Below are 16,884 nucleotides of genomic sequence, written 5' to 3'. Positions count from 1 at the left end.
TACTAAGCGCTTGGGAAGTACAAGTTGGCAACACATAGAGACTGTCCCTACCCAGCAGTGGGCTCACAGTCTCCAAGAGGCCTTCCCTGACTAAGCCCTCATTTCCACTTCTCCCACTCCCTTCCGAGTCACCCTGATTTGCTCCCCAGCCCCGCAGCACGTATGTACATATCTGTAATTGATTTATTTATATTAATGTCTGTCTCCCCCTCTAGACTGTAGGCTCACTGTGGGCGGGGACTGTATCTACCAACTCTGTTATATTGTACTCTCCCAAGTGCTTAGTACAGTGGTCTGCACATGGTAAATGCTCAATAAATACAACTGATTGATTGATTGACTGCAGTGGAGAAGTAAAGAGACTTTCCACTACGCCCTGGGAGTCTGAAGACCTGGGTTCAAGTCCAGCTCCACCCCATCTGCGGCCTTGGACAAGTCACTTAAATTACCTGTGCCTCGGTTACCTCATCTATAAAATGAAGATTAAGACTGTAAGCCCTATGTGAGACAGGGATTGCGTCCAAACTAATTTTCCCAAATTAGTTCTTAACTAGAATTTCAGTGCTTAGTTCACTGCCTGGCACGTATTATGTGCTTAACGGATGTTGCCAATTTGTACTTCCCAAGCGCTTAGTACAGTGCTCTGCACAGAGTAAGCGCTCAATAAATACGATTGATTGATTGATTGATATCCTTTTATTTTTAAAAAAGGAAAGAAGTCAGGGCTGGGGAAGTAGATTTGGGAATCATCTCTGTGGAGACGGTAGTTGAAGTTGTGCGTACGAATGAGTTCTCCAAGAAATTAGGGGTAGGTGGAGACTAGAAGGGGATCCAGACTGAATCTTGAGGGATTTGGGATAATGTTTCCAGCAGAAGGGGGTGGTCCCCAATGTCAAATGTATCTATGATGTCAAGGAAGCTTAGGATGGAGTAGAGGCCATTGGATGTGGCAGGATTTGGTGGGAATCACACCTGGGTTCTAGTTCCAGCTCTGCCACCAGCCTGCTGATTGACCTTGGACAAGTCACTTAACCTCTCTAGGGCTCAATCTTCTATCTTAAAAATAGGGATAACATTATCCCTACCTCCCAGGGGTGAGGTGAGGATAAAATGAGATCACTAATGTTAAAGCATTTTGGAAAAGTAGAAGAGCAATGCAAATACAAGATATTATTGTTGTGTACCTCAGGTCCTCATCTGTAAAATAGGAATTAAATAACTGTTCTCCCTCCCTATGGACCTCAGATGGGACAGGGACTGTAACCAATCTATTTATTTTATATCTGCCCTAGAGGTAACATAGTATTGAGCACAGACTCCACCCTTAAAAAAACCAATGATGATGATGATGATAATGCGGAGCCAATGCCCACTTCAAAAAATCAATCAATCAATCATATTTATTGAGCGCTTACTGTGTGCAGAGCACTGTACTAAGCGCTTGGGAAGTACAAGTTGGCAACATATACAGTCCCTACCCAACAGTGGGCTCACAGTCTAAAAGGGGGAGACAGAGAACAAAACCAAACATACTAACAAAATAAAATAAATAGAATAGATATGTACAGGTAAAATAGAGTAATAAATATGTACAAACATATATACATATATACAAATATACATTGTACAAATACAAATATATACATATATATATATACATATATATATATATATAGATATATAGATATATATATATATACACTTCACTCTCCCTATTAGAGGGTAAGCTCCTTGTGGGTAGGGAAAGTGTCTTCTGTTTCTTTTGTAATTTCCCGAGAGCTTAGTACAGTGCCTTGCACCCAGCGAGTGCTCAATAACTACCAATATTACTCCTGCTACTACATCACTGAGTATCACTACTACTAGTAATAGTACTACTGCTACTGCTCCTACTACAATTACTGCTAGTAGTACTAGCGATAGTACTAACAGAAGCAGAATGGCAAAGTGGATAGAGCACAGGCCTGGGAATCATAAGGTCATGGGTTCTAATCCTGGCTCCACCACTTGTCGGCTGTGTGACTTCAGGCAAGTCATTAGACTGTGAGCCCACTGTTGGGTAGGGACTGTCTCTATATGTTGCCAACTTGTACTTCCCAAGCGCTTAGTACAGTGTTCTGCACACAGTAAGCGCTCAATAAATACGATTGATGATTTTACTTCCCTGGGCCTCAGTTACCTCCTCTGTAAAATGGGGCTAGAGACGGTGAGCCCCACCTAGGACAGGGACTGCGTCCAATCCGATTTGCTTGTGTCACATAGTAAGTGCTTAATAAATACCGCGACTACTACTACTGTTTCAGCCCGACTTGGGGCCTGGAATAATTTCCAGGATGCCCAGTTTTTAGCCTAAGAGGGCTAGAAACTCAGCTTCCCTTTTTATCTGTAAAATGGGGATGATGACTGTAAGCCCCACGCGGGACAACCTGATCACCTTGTATCCCCCCAGCGCTTAGAACAGTGCTTTGCACATAGTACGCGCTTAACAAATGCCATCATTATTATTATGATGATGATAGCAATAGGAATTTGTTGGTTCCTTTAAAGGCTGACCCTATTTTATGCTCACTTATGCCCACAGGGTTCCAAGAAGATGCGGGGAAGCGCATTTGAAAAGTTCGTAGCCTAAACCTTTTTATCTGTAGATATTGGGTGACCGCAAGGTGACTGCTGGGGAGGCCTATTTATTGGCCGGAGGGATGGATGCTGGTTCCCTTTAAGGTCCTGGGGAACCCCCCTAAAGGCTCCGAACGGCCAAACGGAATCGACTCGGAGTTTTCCAACACCTTCGTGTAGCTGGGGAACTTTATCTCAGAGAAGGGTGAGGCTGAAAAGACTGATGACTGACCCACGGCCCCCTTCAACACGGTGGACACATAAAAATCGTCCTTTGTCGAGGAGTTGGGTTCGCTCTTCGCGGTAATCTCAACAGTTTGATCTCACCCCAGGGGGAACGACGGCAAATCTGTAAACACCACTCTAGTCGCTGTCCGGATGACGCGGGAACCACTCACTCTTTTTGGACTGGGCAGGGGAAATAAATCAGGGGTATTTGCTGCGTGACCTTGGGCAAATCACTTCTCTGTGCCTCAGTTTCCTCATCTGTAAAATGAGGATTAAATGCCCGTCCTCCCTGTCTATTAGGCTGTGAGCGGGGACCGGGATTGAATTGCATTCTATCTACTCCAGGGCTTTGCAGAGTGCTTGGCATGTGGTGAGTGCTTAAAAATGCCATTATTATTATTATTATTGCTGTTGTTTATTTGCTTTGTGCAGAGCACTGTACAAACTAGTTGGGAAACTAGAGTAATTATTGGAGACTAGACTGTGAGCCTAAATTGGGTAGGGACCGTCTCTATATGTTGCCAACTTGTACTTCCCAAGCGCTTAGTACAGTGCTCTGCACACAGTAAGCGCTCAATAAATACGATTGATTGATGATTGATTGATTGGAGACATAATTGAGGAGAGAGAGATCATGTCTATTTACTCTATTGCTTTCTCTCCCAAGTGCACTCTACTATTTTCCCTACCCATAATCAATTTTAGTGTCTGCCTTCCCCCCGAAGATGGTAAGCTCCTTGTGGGCAGGTATCCCGTCCACAAACTCTATTGTATTGTACTTTCCCAAGCTTTTAGTACTACGCTGTGCACCCAGTAAGCGCTCAGTAAATATGATCGATTTAGTACAGTTCTCTGCACCCTGTAAGTCCTCAATAATAATAATGATAGCATTTATTAAGTGCTTACTATGTGCAAAGCACTGTTCTAAGCGCTGGAGAGGGTACAATGATCGATTTAGTACAGTTCTCTGCACCCTGTAAGTACTCAATAATAATAATGATAGCATTTATTAAGCGCTTACTGTGTGCAAAGCTGTGTGACCTTGGGTGAGTCATTTCACTTCCTTGGGCCTCAGTTCCCTCATCTGTAAAAGTGGGATCGAGACTGTGAGCCCCACGTGGGTCAGGGACTGTGTCCAACCCGATTGGCTTCTCTCCACCCCATCGCTTAGTACGGCGCCTGGCACATAGTGAGCGCTTAACAGAGATCATGATTATAATCGGGGAGGGTCGGCGGTGTCTGTTGGACGGTGATGGGTCAATCAATTAATCGTATTTATTGAGCGCTTACTGTGTGCAGAGCACTGTACTAAGCGCTTGGGAAGTCCAAGTTGGCAACATATAGAGACAGTCCCTACCCAACAGTGGGCTCACAGTCTAAAAGGGGTGGGGGGTGGCAGAGGACCAGGGTGGGACCCTCGGGGCCAGCTAGTGTGGATCAGCGAGGCCCAGAGTCCGATGATATATATATATCAGTGCTTGATGTATATGTCATCATATATATAAAATGATGACATTTGTTAAGCGCTTACTATGTGCAAAGCACTGTTCTAAGCGCTGGGGGGGGTACAAAGAGATCAGGTTGTCCCACGTGGGGCTCACAGTCTTAATCCCCATTTTCCTGATGAGGGAACTGAGGCTCAGAGAAGTGAAGTGACTTGCCCAAGGTCACACAGCAGACACGTGGCAGAGCCGGGATATATGTGTATATAGGGCTAATTCTATTTATTTCTATTGATGCCTGTCTACTTGTTTTGATGCCTATCTCCCCCCCTTCTGGACTGTGAGCCCGTCGTGGGCAGGGATTGTCCCTCTTTGTGGCTGAATTGTACTTTCCAAGCGCTTAGTCCAGTGCCGTGCGGCCAGTAAGCGCTCGATGAATACGACGGAATGACGGAGTGAATGGGGCGGGGGGCTGCAGGCTGGAGCCCCCCGAAGGGCGGGGGGGAGGCCCCAAGGGAGGGATGGTAAGAGGGGGCACCAAGGCGCCCAGGGAAGCGCAGGCCATCGGGCCGGGGACCCTGACCGGCTTCCAGGGGGCCCCAGGGGGTCGGGGGGCCAGTGGGCTGCGCTGGGCGGCCCAGGAGAGGGTTAGGGGGTTAGGGGGCTAGGGGGTTAGGGTTAGGGTGGTCCCTGCGGGGCCGGGGGCGGGGCCGGGGGCGGGGGCCGGGGGGAGGCCCGCCCCCTCAGCGCACAAGAACAGCCGCCGGCCGGCCGGCCCCCAGCGCACGGTTCACCGTGCCCAGCCTCAGCCAAGCAGCTCCTCTGCCCTCCTCCTCCTCCTCTGAACCCCCTCCTTTGCCCTCCTCCTCTGCCCTTCTCCTCTGCCCTCCTCCTCTGCCCTCCTCCTCCTCCTCATCTGCCCTCCTCTGCCCTCCTCCTTTGCCCTTCTCCTCTACCCTCCTCCTCCTCCTCCTCTGCCCTCCTCCTCTGCCCTCCTCCTCTGCCCTTCTCCTCTGCTCTTCTCCTCTGCTCTTCTCCTCTGCCCTTCTCCTCTGCCCTTCTCCTCTGCCCTCCTCCTCCGGCCTGCTCCTCTGCCCTTCTCCTCTGCCCTCCTCCTCTGGCCTCCTCCTCTGCCCTTCTCTGCCCTCCTCCTCTGCCCTCCTCCTCCTCCTTCTGTGCCCCCCTGCCCTCCTCCTCTGCCCTTCTCCTCTGCCCTCCTCCTCTGCCCTCCTCCTCAGCCCTCCTCCTCTGCCCTCCTCCTCTGCTCTCTTCTTCTGCCCTCCTCCTCTGCCCTCCTCCTCCTCTGCCCTCCTCCCCCTCTGCCCTCCTCCCCCTCTGCCCCGTGGTCCCCGGGCCGGAGTCTCCCAAGTGTCCCTCCCGGGCCCCGGGCCGCCCCCGGCTGTGGCCCCCTGCGCTGCCCCGGGGGACAGGACCCTCGGAAAGGATGGAGCGGCAGCCGGCGGTGACGATGCTGCTCCTGGGCCTGGGCCTGGGGCTGGGGCTGGGGCTGGGGTCGGAGCCGGGGCTGGGGCCGGGCTCGGGGCTCGGCCCGGACGTCCAGGAGGCGGCAGGTAGGGGGGCCCGACCGGACCAGACCGGTGGGGGGGTGGGGGGGGGGGGCGGAGGGGACACCCCCAGAAGACCCCGCGGAGGTTAGGGTCTTCAGCGCTTTTTAGGGGGTCTGTCGCCCATGCGGAGATGAGAGGGGTAGGGATTTGCCATTTCCCCTCCGTCATGATGATGAGGGAGGTATCTGTTAAGCGCTTACTATGTGCCCAGCACCGTTCTGAGCCCTGGGGGAGATACAGGGTCATCAGCTTGTCCCACGTGGGGCTCACAGTCTTCATCCCCATTTCGCAGATGAGGGAACTTGGGCCCAGAGAAGCAAAGTGCCTCGCCCAAGGTCACACAGCAGAACAGTGGCAGAGACGGGATTAGAACCCACGTCCTCTGATTCCCAAGCCCGGGCTCTTTCCACAAAGCCACACTGCTTCTCTGTAGTTCCCAAAGTAGGGCTTCTACACCCCCTCTCCCCTCAACGAGTGGACAGGACTAAGTTCAGGGCGGAGGCCAACGTGCTCCATGAAGGACGGGGGAGCAGGGGTCAGCCTAAATTACCCAGATGGGGATTTCATAATCAATCAGTCAATCAATGGGGTTTATTGAGCACTTGTTGTGCGCAGAACGCTTGCGCTAAGTACTTGGGAGCGTACAGTGTAACAGAGATGGTTGACCCATCCCTTGCCCCCAAAGAGCTTACCGTCTAGAGGATGAGCTAGAGATTCGAGAGTTTCTTGGCAGACACCTCTCCCCGAGGAGTCACACACCAAGAAACTTCCCGTAGCTCCTGCTGTTAAGGCCGTTTGCCAGCCTGGGCCCAAACTATGGTCAGTCCATCCCAGAAAGGTGATAGTTTCGTGTAAGCGGGAAGGAGACAGCCCGGGGTCTGGTATAAGAGGGCCAGAATGGGTTTATTTAGGATTGGGAAATTAATTGGGATCTTTGGTAGCTCAAGACAGCACCACCGTTGACTGCCCCCGCCCCCCGCGCCTCCCCAGCAGTCTAGAAGACAATCAGGGTTAATTAATTCATTAATGGTGCCACCAGGCTTGAGACACGGGCGATGGTATATTCAAACAACGTAGTACAAAGTTCTTCATCCAGCCCCCTCAGTGCTCTATATACAGGGAATTTAGATCCAACAGAGTGAAAATGCCCACGATACAGTTACGTATCGGAACAGAAAGTGTTCAGTTAGAGGTGGTGTCGATGCATGTAATCAGCTGGCCATTTCTGTTAACTCATACTTACTGGAGAACAATGGATTTAGTATTTTAAGGAAGGGGAGTGAATGAACCAGAAGTTATGGCTATTTCGCAGCATCCCTTTGAGGTGCCCTTGGTTTGGGGGGGATGTTTTCTTTTCCCCCTAGTTCCAACCTAGAAGAAAATCTGGATCGTCCTATGTTTTGGGCTCAACTCAAAAGGAATCCTGACCTAACCTGATTTCCACCTCGCCACTTCCCACCCTCCACCCCAGCTCCAGCTTGGGAAAGTTACACTCTAGTTCCCCCGGACAGTTTGGCGTTTGATTGGGATGTGGTTATGTCATGCATCGTTTTCACGCTCAGGGCAGAGACAATTAATCCCTTCTTAATTAAAGCGTTCGCAACAACCAACCGCTGGTTGGCCACCCTGTCGTCCACATCCCGGGCTCTGAGATTCCCTGGCCCACGCCCAATTTCCTTTTTCTTTGCCACGCTATTGTTCTGCGAGGCTCTGTCTCCGCATGGGCTGGGGGAAGTAGAGGTCTGAGGCAATTTTCCAGATATTTAAGTCATAAGAAGCCCCGTAGATGAGCTTGGTGGGGACGAGGGGGAAGGGGAGAGGAAGGGAAAGGGTAGTTATGAGGAGGGGGGCTGGATTATCCAAGTTGGCTGTGAATCTGAATGGACTTCCCCGCAGTACCTTCTCAGTTGCCTTTTCCCTAGATACAGACCCAGCACTAATTAATGGCATTCCCAAGTCCCCTGAGGTATGTTAGTTAAGTAGATTAGGGCGTTGACATTGCTTCCAGCAAGTTGTTCTGTTGAGAACTCCTTGGTGTTTCTGGCCTGTTAGCCAGGAATCCTGAGAGTCAGTTTACTAAAAGATGATGGAGGTCTTAGTTTCCTGATCACCGGGTTCCATGCGGGAAATGCGCCATGATTCTTGCGAATGAGTGTTCAGGTTTCCTGTGATGGGGCTGACGTGAGGCGAGACGTGAGTCAAAGCTCAGGATTCCCTCTGCCAACACGTCGGCTCCCCGCCGCCAACGTGCCCCCATTTTTTCGGTTGGCATCTCCGGACCGAAGAGGCCGAAATCAACGCCAAGTCGTGTGAGCCTCTTCCACTCCGGTCCCCCCGCCCCTTTCCGTTGCCGACTGACTCTGTCGACACCCTTGTTGAGCTTGTGGAGGAAACACATTAGAGCGGGCCCGAAAGGAAACGAGGTGGGGCCCCCAACCCCCCCCCCCCAACCCATCCCACAAAGATGAACTCGGCAAAAATTCCAGGCCGATTTCATTAATCAGCAATCTGGGCCTTCTGGCGCGGCCACCTCTTGGGAAGAAAACCACCCGAGACCTCTCCCCAGGGGCTGAGATCACAGGTGAAGGTTCACTCTATTTCAATGTCCCACATCCTTTTGTAAAGACCTTGAAGTTGGCAGGGTAAGAAAACAGGAACTCCACCCTCGCTCCGTGAATTGGCCGGCCTCTCGGCTAGCTGCGGACCATCTGCCCATTCTTCCTGTTATGAAGAGGCTCGTCGGCTCCAGCGGGGAACGGTGGAGGGGGAAGGGGAACCCCCCCACATCTTCCACAATGAGCTAGTCAAGTGTTGAGGTGGGGGGGATGTGTTAAAATCGTGGCACAAGCTCCCATCTGCGGCACAACCACGGCCTATTTCTCGGATTTGTCTTCCAGGGGGGCTCGGTGTCACCCCGGACCGGCCGAGTCTCAGCATCCAGAAGGACATGCTCACCGTCATGGTCAACGCGACTCTGCAGATCACCTGCAGGTGAGAGCCCATTTTGGTCTGTGGCCACTGGTTAATCGAGAGTATTTATTAGGCAGAATACTATACCGAGCACCCCGGAGAAAATGCTAGAATTAGTAGGCACGATTCCCCGTCCTCAAGGATCTCACAGTCCAGCGAGGAAGATGGACCCTCCGATAACTTACAGATAGCCTGGCCTGGTGAAAAGAGCACCGTCCTGGGAATTGGGAGACCTGGGTTCTAATCCTGGTTCTTCCACCTGCCTGCTGTGTGACCGTAGGCAATCTCCTCGTTGTGCTTCGGTTTCCCCATTGGTAAAATGGGGATTCCATCATCATCATCATCAATCGTATTTATAGAGCGCTTACTATGTGCAGAGCACTGTACTAAGCGCTTGGGAAGTACAAATTGGCAACATATAGAGACAGTCCCTACCCAACATTGGGCTCACAGTCTAAAAGGGGGAGACAGAGAACAAAACCAAACATACTAACAAAATAAAATAAATAGAATAGATATGTACAAGTAAAATAAATAAATAAATAGAGTAATAAATATGTACAAACATATATACATATATACAGGTGCTGTGGGGAAGGGAAGGAGGTAAGATGGGGGGATGGAGAGGGGGACGAGGGGGAGAGGAAGGAAGGGGCTCAGTCTGGGAAGGCCTCCTGGAGGAGGTGAGCTCCTGTACCTGTTCTCCTGTACCTGTTCCAGTACCTGTTCTCCCTCTTACCTAGACCGCGAGCCCCTTGTGGGCCACAGAACAGTGTCTGGTTGTCTTGTATGTTCCCCAGTGCTTAGTAGAGTGCTTGGCACATAATAATCACTAACTTAAATATCATTTTTAAAATATCGTTTTAAAAAATACGGTAGAGAGAAGAAGCAGAGTTCGAAGGTATGTACGTAAGTGCTACAGGAGGGAGGAAGGCCCCGAGTGCTTAGGTGATGTGGAAGTGATGTGGTAGTAGCTGGGGAAGGATATAGGGTGTGGAGATGGGAGATTAATCAGGGAAGACCTCCTGGAGGAGAAGTGAGTTCAAAAGGACTTTGAAGATGGGGAGGACTGTGGTCTGCCAGGCGTGAAGGGGGAGGGAGGCAGAAGGGAAGGTGTGAGCAATTCATTCAGCTCCTACTGTGTGCAAAGCACTGTACCCTCTAAGGTATCAGGACAGCAGGAAAAAAATCCTTCCTACTGCCTGAGCGTTGTCACTCAGTGACATGCTTCTAAGGGGACATTTCTAAATACAAGCGTGGCCTGGAAAGAGTACGGGCTTGGGAGTGAGGGGGCCTGGGTCCCAAAACCAGCTCGGCCACTTGCCTACTGTGCGACCTTGGGCGAGTCACTTAACATCTCTGTGACTCAATGTCCTTATCTATAAAATGGGGATCGAACCCCACTCCCTCTTACTTAGACTGGGAGTCCCATGGGAGACAGGGACTGTGTCTGACATGATTAGCTTGTATCAACCCCAATGCTTAGTACAGACAAGCAGCGTGGCTCAGTGGAAAGAGCACGGGCTTTGGAGTCAGAGGTCATGGGTTCAAATGCCGGCACCGCCACTTGTCAGCCGTGTGACTTTGGGCAAGTCACTTAACTTCTCTGTGCCTCAGTGACCTCATCTGTAAAATGGGGATTAAGACTGTGAGCCCTCCGTGGGACAACCTGATCACCTTGTAACCTCCCCAGCGCTTAGAACATGCTTTGCACATAGTAAGCCCTTAATAAATGCCATTATTATTATTATTATTTACAGTGCCGACACATAGTAAGTGCTTAACACATACCATAATTATTATTATTACCTTGACAGTGGCATAAAACTCAGGGAAGTGCTCTAGCAACTCTCCCTTATGACTCTCTATCTCCTCTTCAAAACCCCTCTCTAAATTTAGAGTTCAGACCTACCTCATCTTCCTTCCGAATCAATGTTATTAACTGGGCGTGATTGTTCCAGACTAAGCACTGGGATGAATACAGATTTTGCGGGGTTTTGTTGGTTTTTTTAATGGTACCTGTTAAGCTTTTTACTATATGCCAGGCACTGTTCTAAGCGCCGAGATAGATACGGAACAATCAGGTTGGACACAGTCCTGTCCCACATGGGGCTCACAGTCTTAATCCTCATTTTACAAATGAAGTAGCTGAGGCACAGAGAAGTTAAGTGACTTGCCAGAGGTCACACAACAGATAAATGGCAAAGGCAGGATTAGAACCCAGGCCCTCTCACTCCCAGGCCTGTGCTATTTCCATGCGGCCATGGTGAAACAAGTCACGTTATCCCTGCCCTCCCCTACTAGGGAGGACTGACGGCTAAAAATGCCCTGATTGAAGTCGGGTTCTTGGATAAAACATCCTGCTGCCTGATAACTTTACCCTCTGTCTTGGATGTCCTAGAAATCCTCTCCCTCCTCTGCCTGGCAGGAAGTCCCCACTGCTGATTTTGGGAAAACCCTCCACCTGGATCAGACAGAAGGATGGGATTCTGTCCCCTTCCCGGCAGAGATGAGAGAAGTGGAAACTATGGTCCTCAGGGCCCCCAGTGTTTTCAACTCCAGCCAGGGTCTGGCTCCTGATTCCAGCTCTGCCACTTGTCTGCTTTTTGACCTAGGACAAGTCACTTACCTTCTCTGTGCCTCCATTTCCTCATCTGTAAAATGGGGATTAAATCCTACTCCCTCAGTTGTATCGTGAGCATCTTGTGGGACAGGCACTCTCTCCACCCTGTGTCCACCCCAAAGCTTAGTAGTGCTTGGCACATAGTAAGCCCTTAACAAGTATAATAATAATGATAATAATAATTATTATGATTAATAATAATGATGATCCAGGGGTTATAAAGCAAAGGTAGGGTGACAGATAAAGAGAGGCTCAGCAAAAAGAAATTTTTAAGAGAGCGTTGATGGTTTTGCCCAATGGCTGTACCAAAATTCTCCCCATTCAATCAATCAATCAATCGTATTTATTGAGTGCTTACTGTGTGCAGAGCACTGGACTAAGCGCTTGGGAAGTACAAGTCGGCAACATATGGAGACGGTCCCTACCCAACAGTGGGCTCACAGTCTAGAAGGGGGAGACAGAGAACAAAACCAAACATATTAACAAAATAAAATAAATAGAATAGATAGGTACAAGTAAAATAAATAAATAAATAGAGTAATAAATATGTACGAACATATATACATATATACAGGTGCTGTGGGGAAGGGAAGGAGGTAAGACGGAGGGGATGGAGAGGGGGACGAGGGAAGTAGATGATTCTGATGGATGGAGATTATCCCAGCAAGCAGTGGACAAGTTTTAAGATTGAGAGAGGCAGGGTAGTTTTGTCTCGAATAATGGAAGAATTAGTTCAGCCTCCTCCCTTCACTTTTGCTAAGATAAGAGATTTCCCCACATAGACCATCCGACTTTATCTCTCAGATCCTGAAATGTCCTCCCCATTCTTGGATAACCTTCTCTTCCATGGGGGTGGCCTGAATCTCTTTGACAGGAGCATTCACTACGGCGAGTCTCTAGGCACGTCCCTAAGGTGAGACTCCCATCTGATATTTTGGGCCATCGCTTGGAACAGGGTTTAAGAATAGTAAATGTGGTATTGAGGCTCTTACTGTATGCTGCAGTGCTCTGTGCACTGTACTAAGCGCTGGGGTCGATACACAGGCTCACACTCTAGGTGGGGAAAGCAGGTATCAATCCCCATTTTGCAGATGAGGGAACTGAGGCCCAGAGAAGTGAATTGACTTGCCCAACGTCCCAAAGCAGGTACCTGACAGAGCCAGGATTAGAATCTAACTCCTTTTGCTCCCAGGCCTGTGCTCCTTCCACTAGACCATGTTACATCTCTGAAACACAAACCATTCCAGCAGTAGTACCAACAGTAGTGCCACTGATTGCGAGGCACTTAGTTCAGTGCTTGGGAAGGTGCAGTAGCCACACAAACCCCGTTTCCTGCCCACAAGGAGCTTACGCTCTAATGATTTGGAAAAGCAAACTTACGGCATCTTTCATCCTAATTCCCCTCCCCAGGGGCCAAAGAGATCTGGACTGGCTGTGGCCAAACAACCACAGTAGCCCCGAAAACCGGGTCGAGGTGACCGAATGCAGCGACGGCCCCTTCTGCAAGACGCTCACCATTGCCAAAGTGGCGGGAAACGATACCGGAGCCTACAGGTGCCTCTACCGAGACGTCCAGCTGGAGGCCAGCATTTACGTCTACGTTCAAGGTAGGTGAGGGCGGCCCGGAAAAATCCCTCCCCTGACGACCCTCGACGATACCGGCGACTCTTCCCCTCCTGACGTCACGCGTTACTCCGGGCAAGCAGCGTATCAGATGTGTACGCACCTGGAGCGATTTTTTGTTTTGCTTTTTATGGGATTTGTCAAGCGCTTATTATGTGCCAGGCACTGGACTAAGCGCTGGGGTAGATACACACTAATAATAACAATAATAATTAATAGTTGTGGTGCTGTTCTAAGCGCTGAAGTAGATAGAAGACGATCAGGTTGGCAACAGTCCTGTCCCTCATGGGGCTCACAGTCTTAATCCCCAGTTTCCGGATGAGGTAACTAAGGCCCAGAGAAGTAAAGTGACTTGCCCCAGGTCACACAGAAGACTTGCCATTTACCTGCTGTATGACCTCGGGCAAGTCAGTTCACTTCTCTGGGCTTCAGTTACCCCATCTGTTATATGGGGATTAATGGGGGACAGGGGGACAGGGACTGTGTCCAACCTGTGTCCAACAGCACTTTTTATTCATTCATTCATTCATTCATTCAATCGTATTTATTGAGCACTTACTGTGTGCAGAGCACTGTACTAAGCACTTGGGAAGTACAAGTTGGCAACATATAGAGATGGTCCCTACCCAACAATGGGCTCCTGCTACAGAATAATTGCTCAACAAATACAATTTTAAAAAAAAAGTTCCTCCATAAGTGGCCGGGTAGCCCTTTAATTTAACTTGGAGTTTTGTCCACATGCCAACTTTTTCTTTGCTGGATGTTTTCTCTGAAGCCTAGGGGACCCTCCCAGCTACTGGAAGGGATGTGGGGGCAGAGGGTCCCTGTCACTGATCTGAGGAGGATTTCAAGTGAACTTGAGAGAGAGACAGAAAGAGACAGAGAGATGGAAAGGAGAACTTTTGCAGAGGGGGCTGTGTGGCCTGCTGGAAAGAGAGCTGGGAGGTAGGAGACCCAGTTTAAAGGCCTCACTCCTCCCCTGACAAGCATTATAATTATTATTTGGGGAGAAAGTGAAGAGGAAAATAGCAGTTTGACTAAAAGATGTGAAAAGTTCCGTCTACACAGAAACGGAGTTCTTTGGTTTAGGGGTTGGGCAATTATATATCTGACATTCTTATTGGTATCGTCAGAGATGGCCAGGTAAGGTGCATCCTTAGAGACTGGGTGACTTTCAGAGAGCTGTTTATTGCTCTCATTGATGGAGCGTCAGAGGTAAGGAGGGAATGACAGCTCCTCCTCTTTTTTCAATGTTTCAACTTTGGAGACGCTAGAGGAAAACAGAATGGTGTTCAGATTCAGATGTCATGATTCTTGCCCTGTGCATGCAGACCATTGTGCTGAGCACTTGGGAGAGTACAGTCAAGTCAGAAGACTCAATCCCTGCCCTTAAGTCAATCAATCAATCAATCGTATTTATTGAGCGCTTACTGTGTGCAGAGCACTGTACTAAGCGCTTGGGAAGTACAAGTTGGCAACATATACAGTCCCTACCCAACAGTGGGCTCACAGTCTAAAAGGGGGAGACAGAGAACCAAAACCAAACATACTAACAAAATAAAATAAATAGAATAAATAGGTACAAGTAAAATAAATAAATAGAGTAATAAATATGTACAAACATATATACACATATACAGGTGCTGTGGGGAAGGGAAGGAGGTAAGATGGGGGGGATGGAGAGGGGGACGAGGGGGAGAGGAAGGAACCGATAATCTTTTTTCAAGGTATTTGTTAAGCACTTAATATGTGCCAGGCACTGTACTTGGCGCTGGGGTAGACACAAGCTAATCAGGTTGGGCACAGTCCGTGTCCTACGTGCAGCTTACGGTCTTAATCCCCATTTTACACATGAGAGACTGAGGCGTGGAAAAGTGAAGTGCTTTGCCCAAGGTCACATAGCAGATAAGTGGAAGAACTGGGATTAGAACCCAGGACCTCTGATTTACAAGCCTGTGCTCCTAGGCTATGCTGCTTCACACTGGCATATATATATATATATGTGTGTGTGTGTGTGTGCGTATATATGCATATATATAATGCATATGTATATTATATAGCCGTGATATCCATGTCCCAGGTGCTCAATCAATCATATTTCTCAGGGTACTGTACTAAGCACTTGGGAGAGTACAATACAACAGAGTTGGTAGACACATTCCCTGCCCACAACGAGCTCACAGTCCAGAGTGGGAGACAGACATGAATATGATAAAGAAGTGACGGATGTGGCCATAAATGCTGAGGGGCTGAGGGAGGAGTGAATAAAGGGAGCAAATCAGGATGACGCAGAAGGGAGTGGGAAAAGGGGAAATGAGGGGTTAGTCAGGGAGGGCCTCTTGGAGGAAACGTGCCTTCAGTAAGGCTTTGAAGGTGGGGAGAGTGAGTCTGTCGGATATGAAGAGGGAGGGTGTACCAGACCAGAGGCAGGATGTGGGCGAGGGGTCGGTGGTGAGATAGACGAGGTGCTTGGCTAGTTTGTCCTGTGGCTCTAGCATTCCAAAGGCCTCTTCCTCCTTCAGATCTCCAGGTCAGTGGGAAAACAGTGCCAATTGCAGAGGAAAACAAGAATGGGAGCCTCCTGGCATTTAATGTCAAAGTCACGGATGCAGTTCAGAAGCTTGGAATTCTTCTTTGCTTTGAACTGATGGAGGCTGTTTCCCAACGGGGAGAATCTGGGAAGAGACGGGTCCAGATAAGACATGGGTTGCTTAAGAATTAGGAATCCAGGGAGGACTTAGTCCTGGGTAGGGAGACTGTGAGGTGGCTATTTCATGGAATTATTTCTTCTAAGCGGAAAAACAGTCCGGTTTTCCCCCTTTCATTTTCTCTTCTCCCCAAGTCGTCCCCTCCCAGCCGCGTACCCGAACTTAAGCGCTTAGTAGAGTGCTCTGCACACAGTAAGCGCTCAGTAAATTACCGCTCACAACCTCCTGCCGTATGTCTATATGTATCAAAATTCCCTGCTGTATTATGACAGCGCTTTCTCATCCATAAGGACTGCGAGCCCCATAAGAGACTTTTAGACTGTGAGCCCAATGTTGGGTAGGGACTGTCTCTATATGTTGCCAATTTGTACTTCCCAAGCGCTTAGTACAGTGCTCTGCACATAGTAAGCGCTCAATAAATATGATTGATTGATTGATAAGAGACAAGGACCGAGTCAATCAATGGTATTTATCGGGTGCTTCCTTTGCAGCATACTGCGCAAAGCGCTCGAAAGAGTGCAATACAAAAGACGAGGTTTAAAGTGATCCCCACCCACAAGGAACAGAATTGTGTCTTCTAGTCAGTGGTATTTATTGAGCACTTACTGTGTGCGGAGCACTGTACCAAATGCTTTGGAGAGTACAATACAACAGAGTTGGCAGACTCCCTGCCCACAGTGAGCTTACAATCTAACTCTGTTATACCGGAGAAGCAGCGTGACGTAGCAGATAGAGCACGGGAGTCAGGAGGTCATGGGTACTCATCCCGGCTCCACCACTTGTCTGCTGTGTGACCAGGGGCAAGTCGCTTCACTTCTCTGTGCCTCAGTTATCTCCTCTATAAAGTGGGGGTTGAGACTGTGAGGTCCACATGGGACAGGATTTGCTGTCCAACTTGATTTGCTTGTATCCAACCCAGTGCTTAGTACAGTTCCTGGCACGTAGTAAGTGCTTAACAAATACCATTATTATATGTTGCCAACTTGTACTTCCCAAGCGCTTAGTACAGTGCTTTGCACACAGTAAGCGCTCAATAAATACGATTGATTGATTACTTTCAACACTGGGCAAGCACAGAGTGGGTGCCCCCTAAATACTCTTGATCA

General features: G+C 49.1%; 1 protein-coding gene across 1 annotated transcript in view; it reads left to right on the top strand.

The window, feature by feature from the left end:
• The first annotated feature begins 5,654 nt into the window (after positions 1-5,654).
• Positions 5,655-16,884, top strand: part of KDR (kinase insert domain receptor) — a 52,070-nt gene continuing 40,840 nt past the window's right edge. The window contains exons 1-3 of the mRNA XM_038769279.1: positions 5,655-5,857; positions 8,752-8,845; positions 12,858-13,054. Of these exons, the coding sequence (XP_038625207.1) occupies positions 5,731-5,857; positions 8,752-8,845; positions 12,858-13,054 (418 nt within the window). The 5' untranslated portion in view covers positions 5,655-5,730. The remainder of the gene's footprint in view (positions 5,858-8,751; positions 8,846-12,857; positions 13,055-16,884) is intronic.

The sequence above is a fragment of the Tachyglossus aculeatus genome, chromosome X5 (assembly GCF_015852505.1).
Source record: "Tachyglossus aculeatus isolate mTacAcu1 chromosome X5, mTacAcu1.pri, whole genome shotgun sequence".
NCBI classification, from domain to species: Eukaryota; Metazoa; Chordata; class Mammalia; order Monotremata; family Tachyglossidae; genus Tachyglossus; species Tachyglossus aculeatus.
Note: the sequence above shows the minus strand (reverse complement) of the source record. Positions and strands in the feature narration are given on the sequence as shown.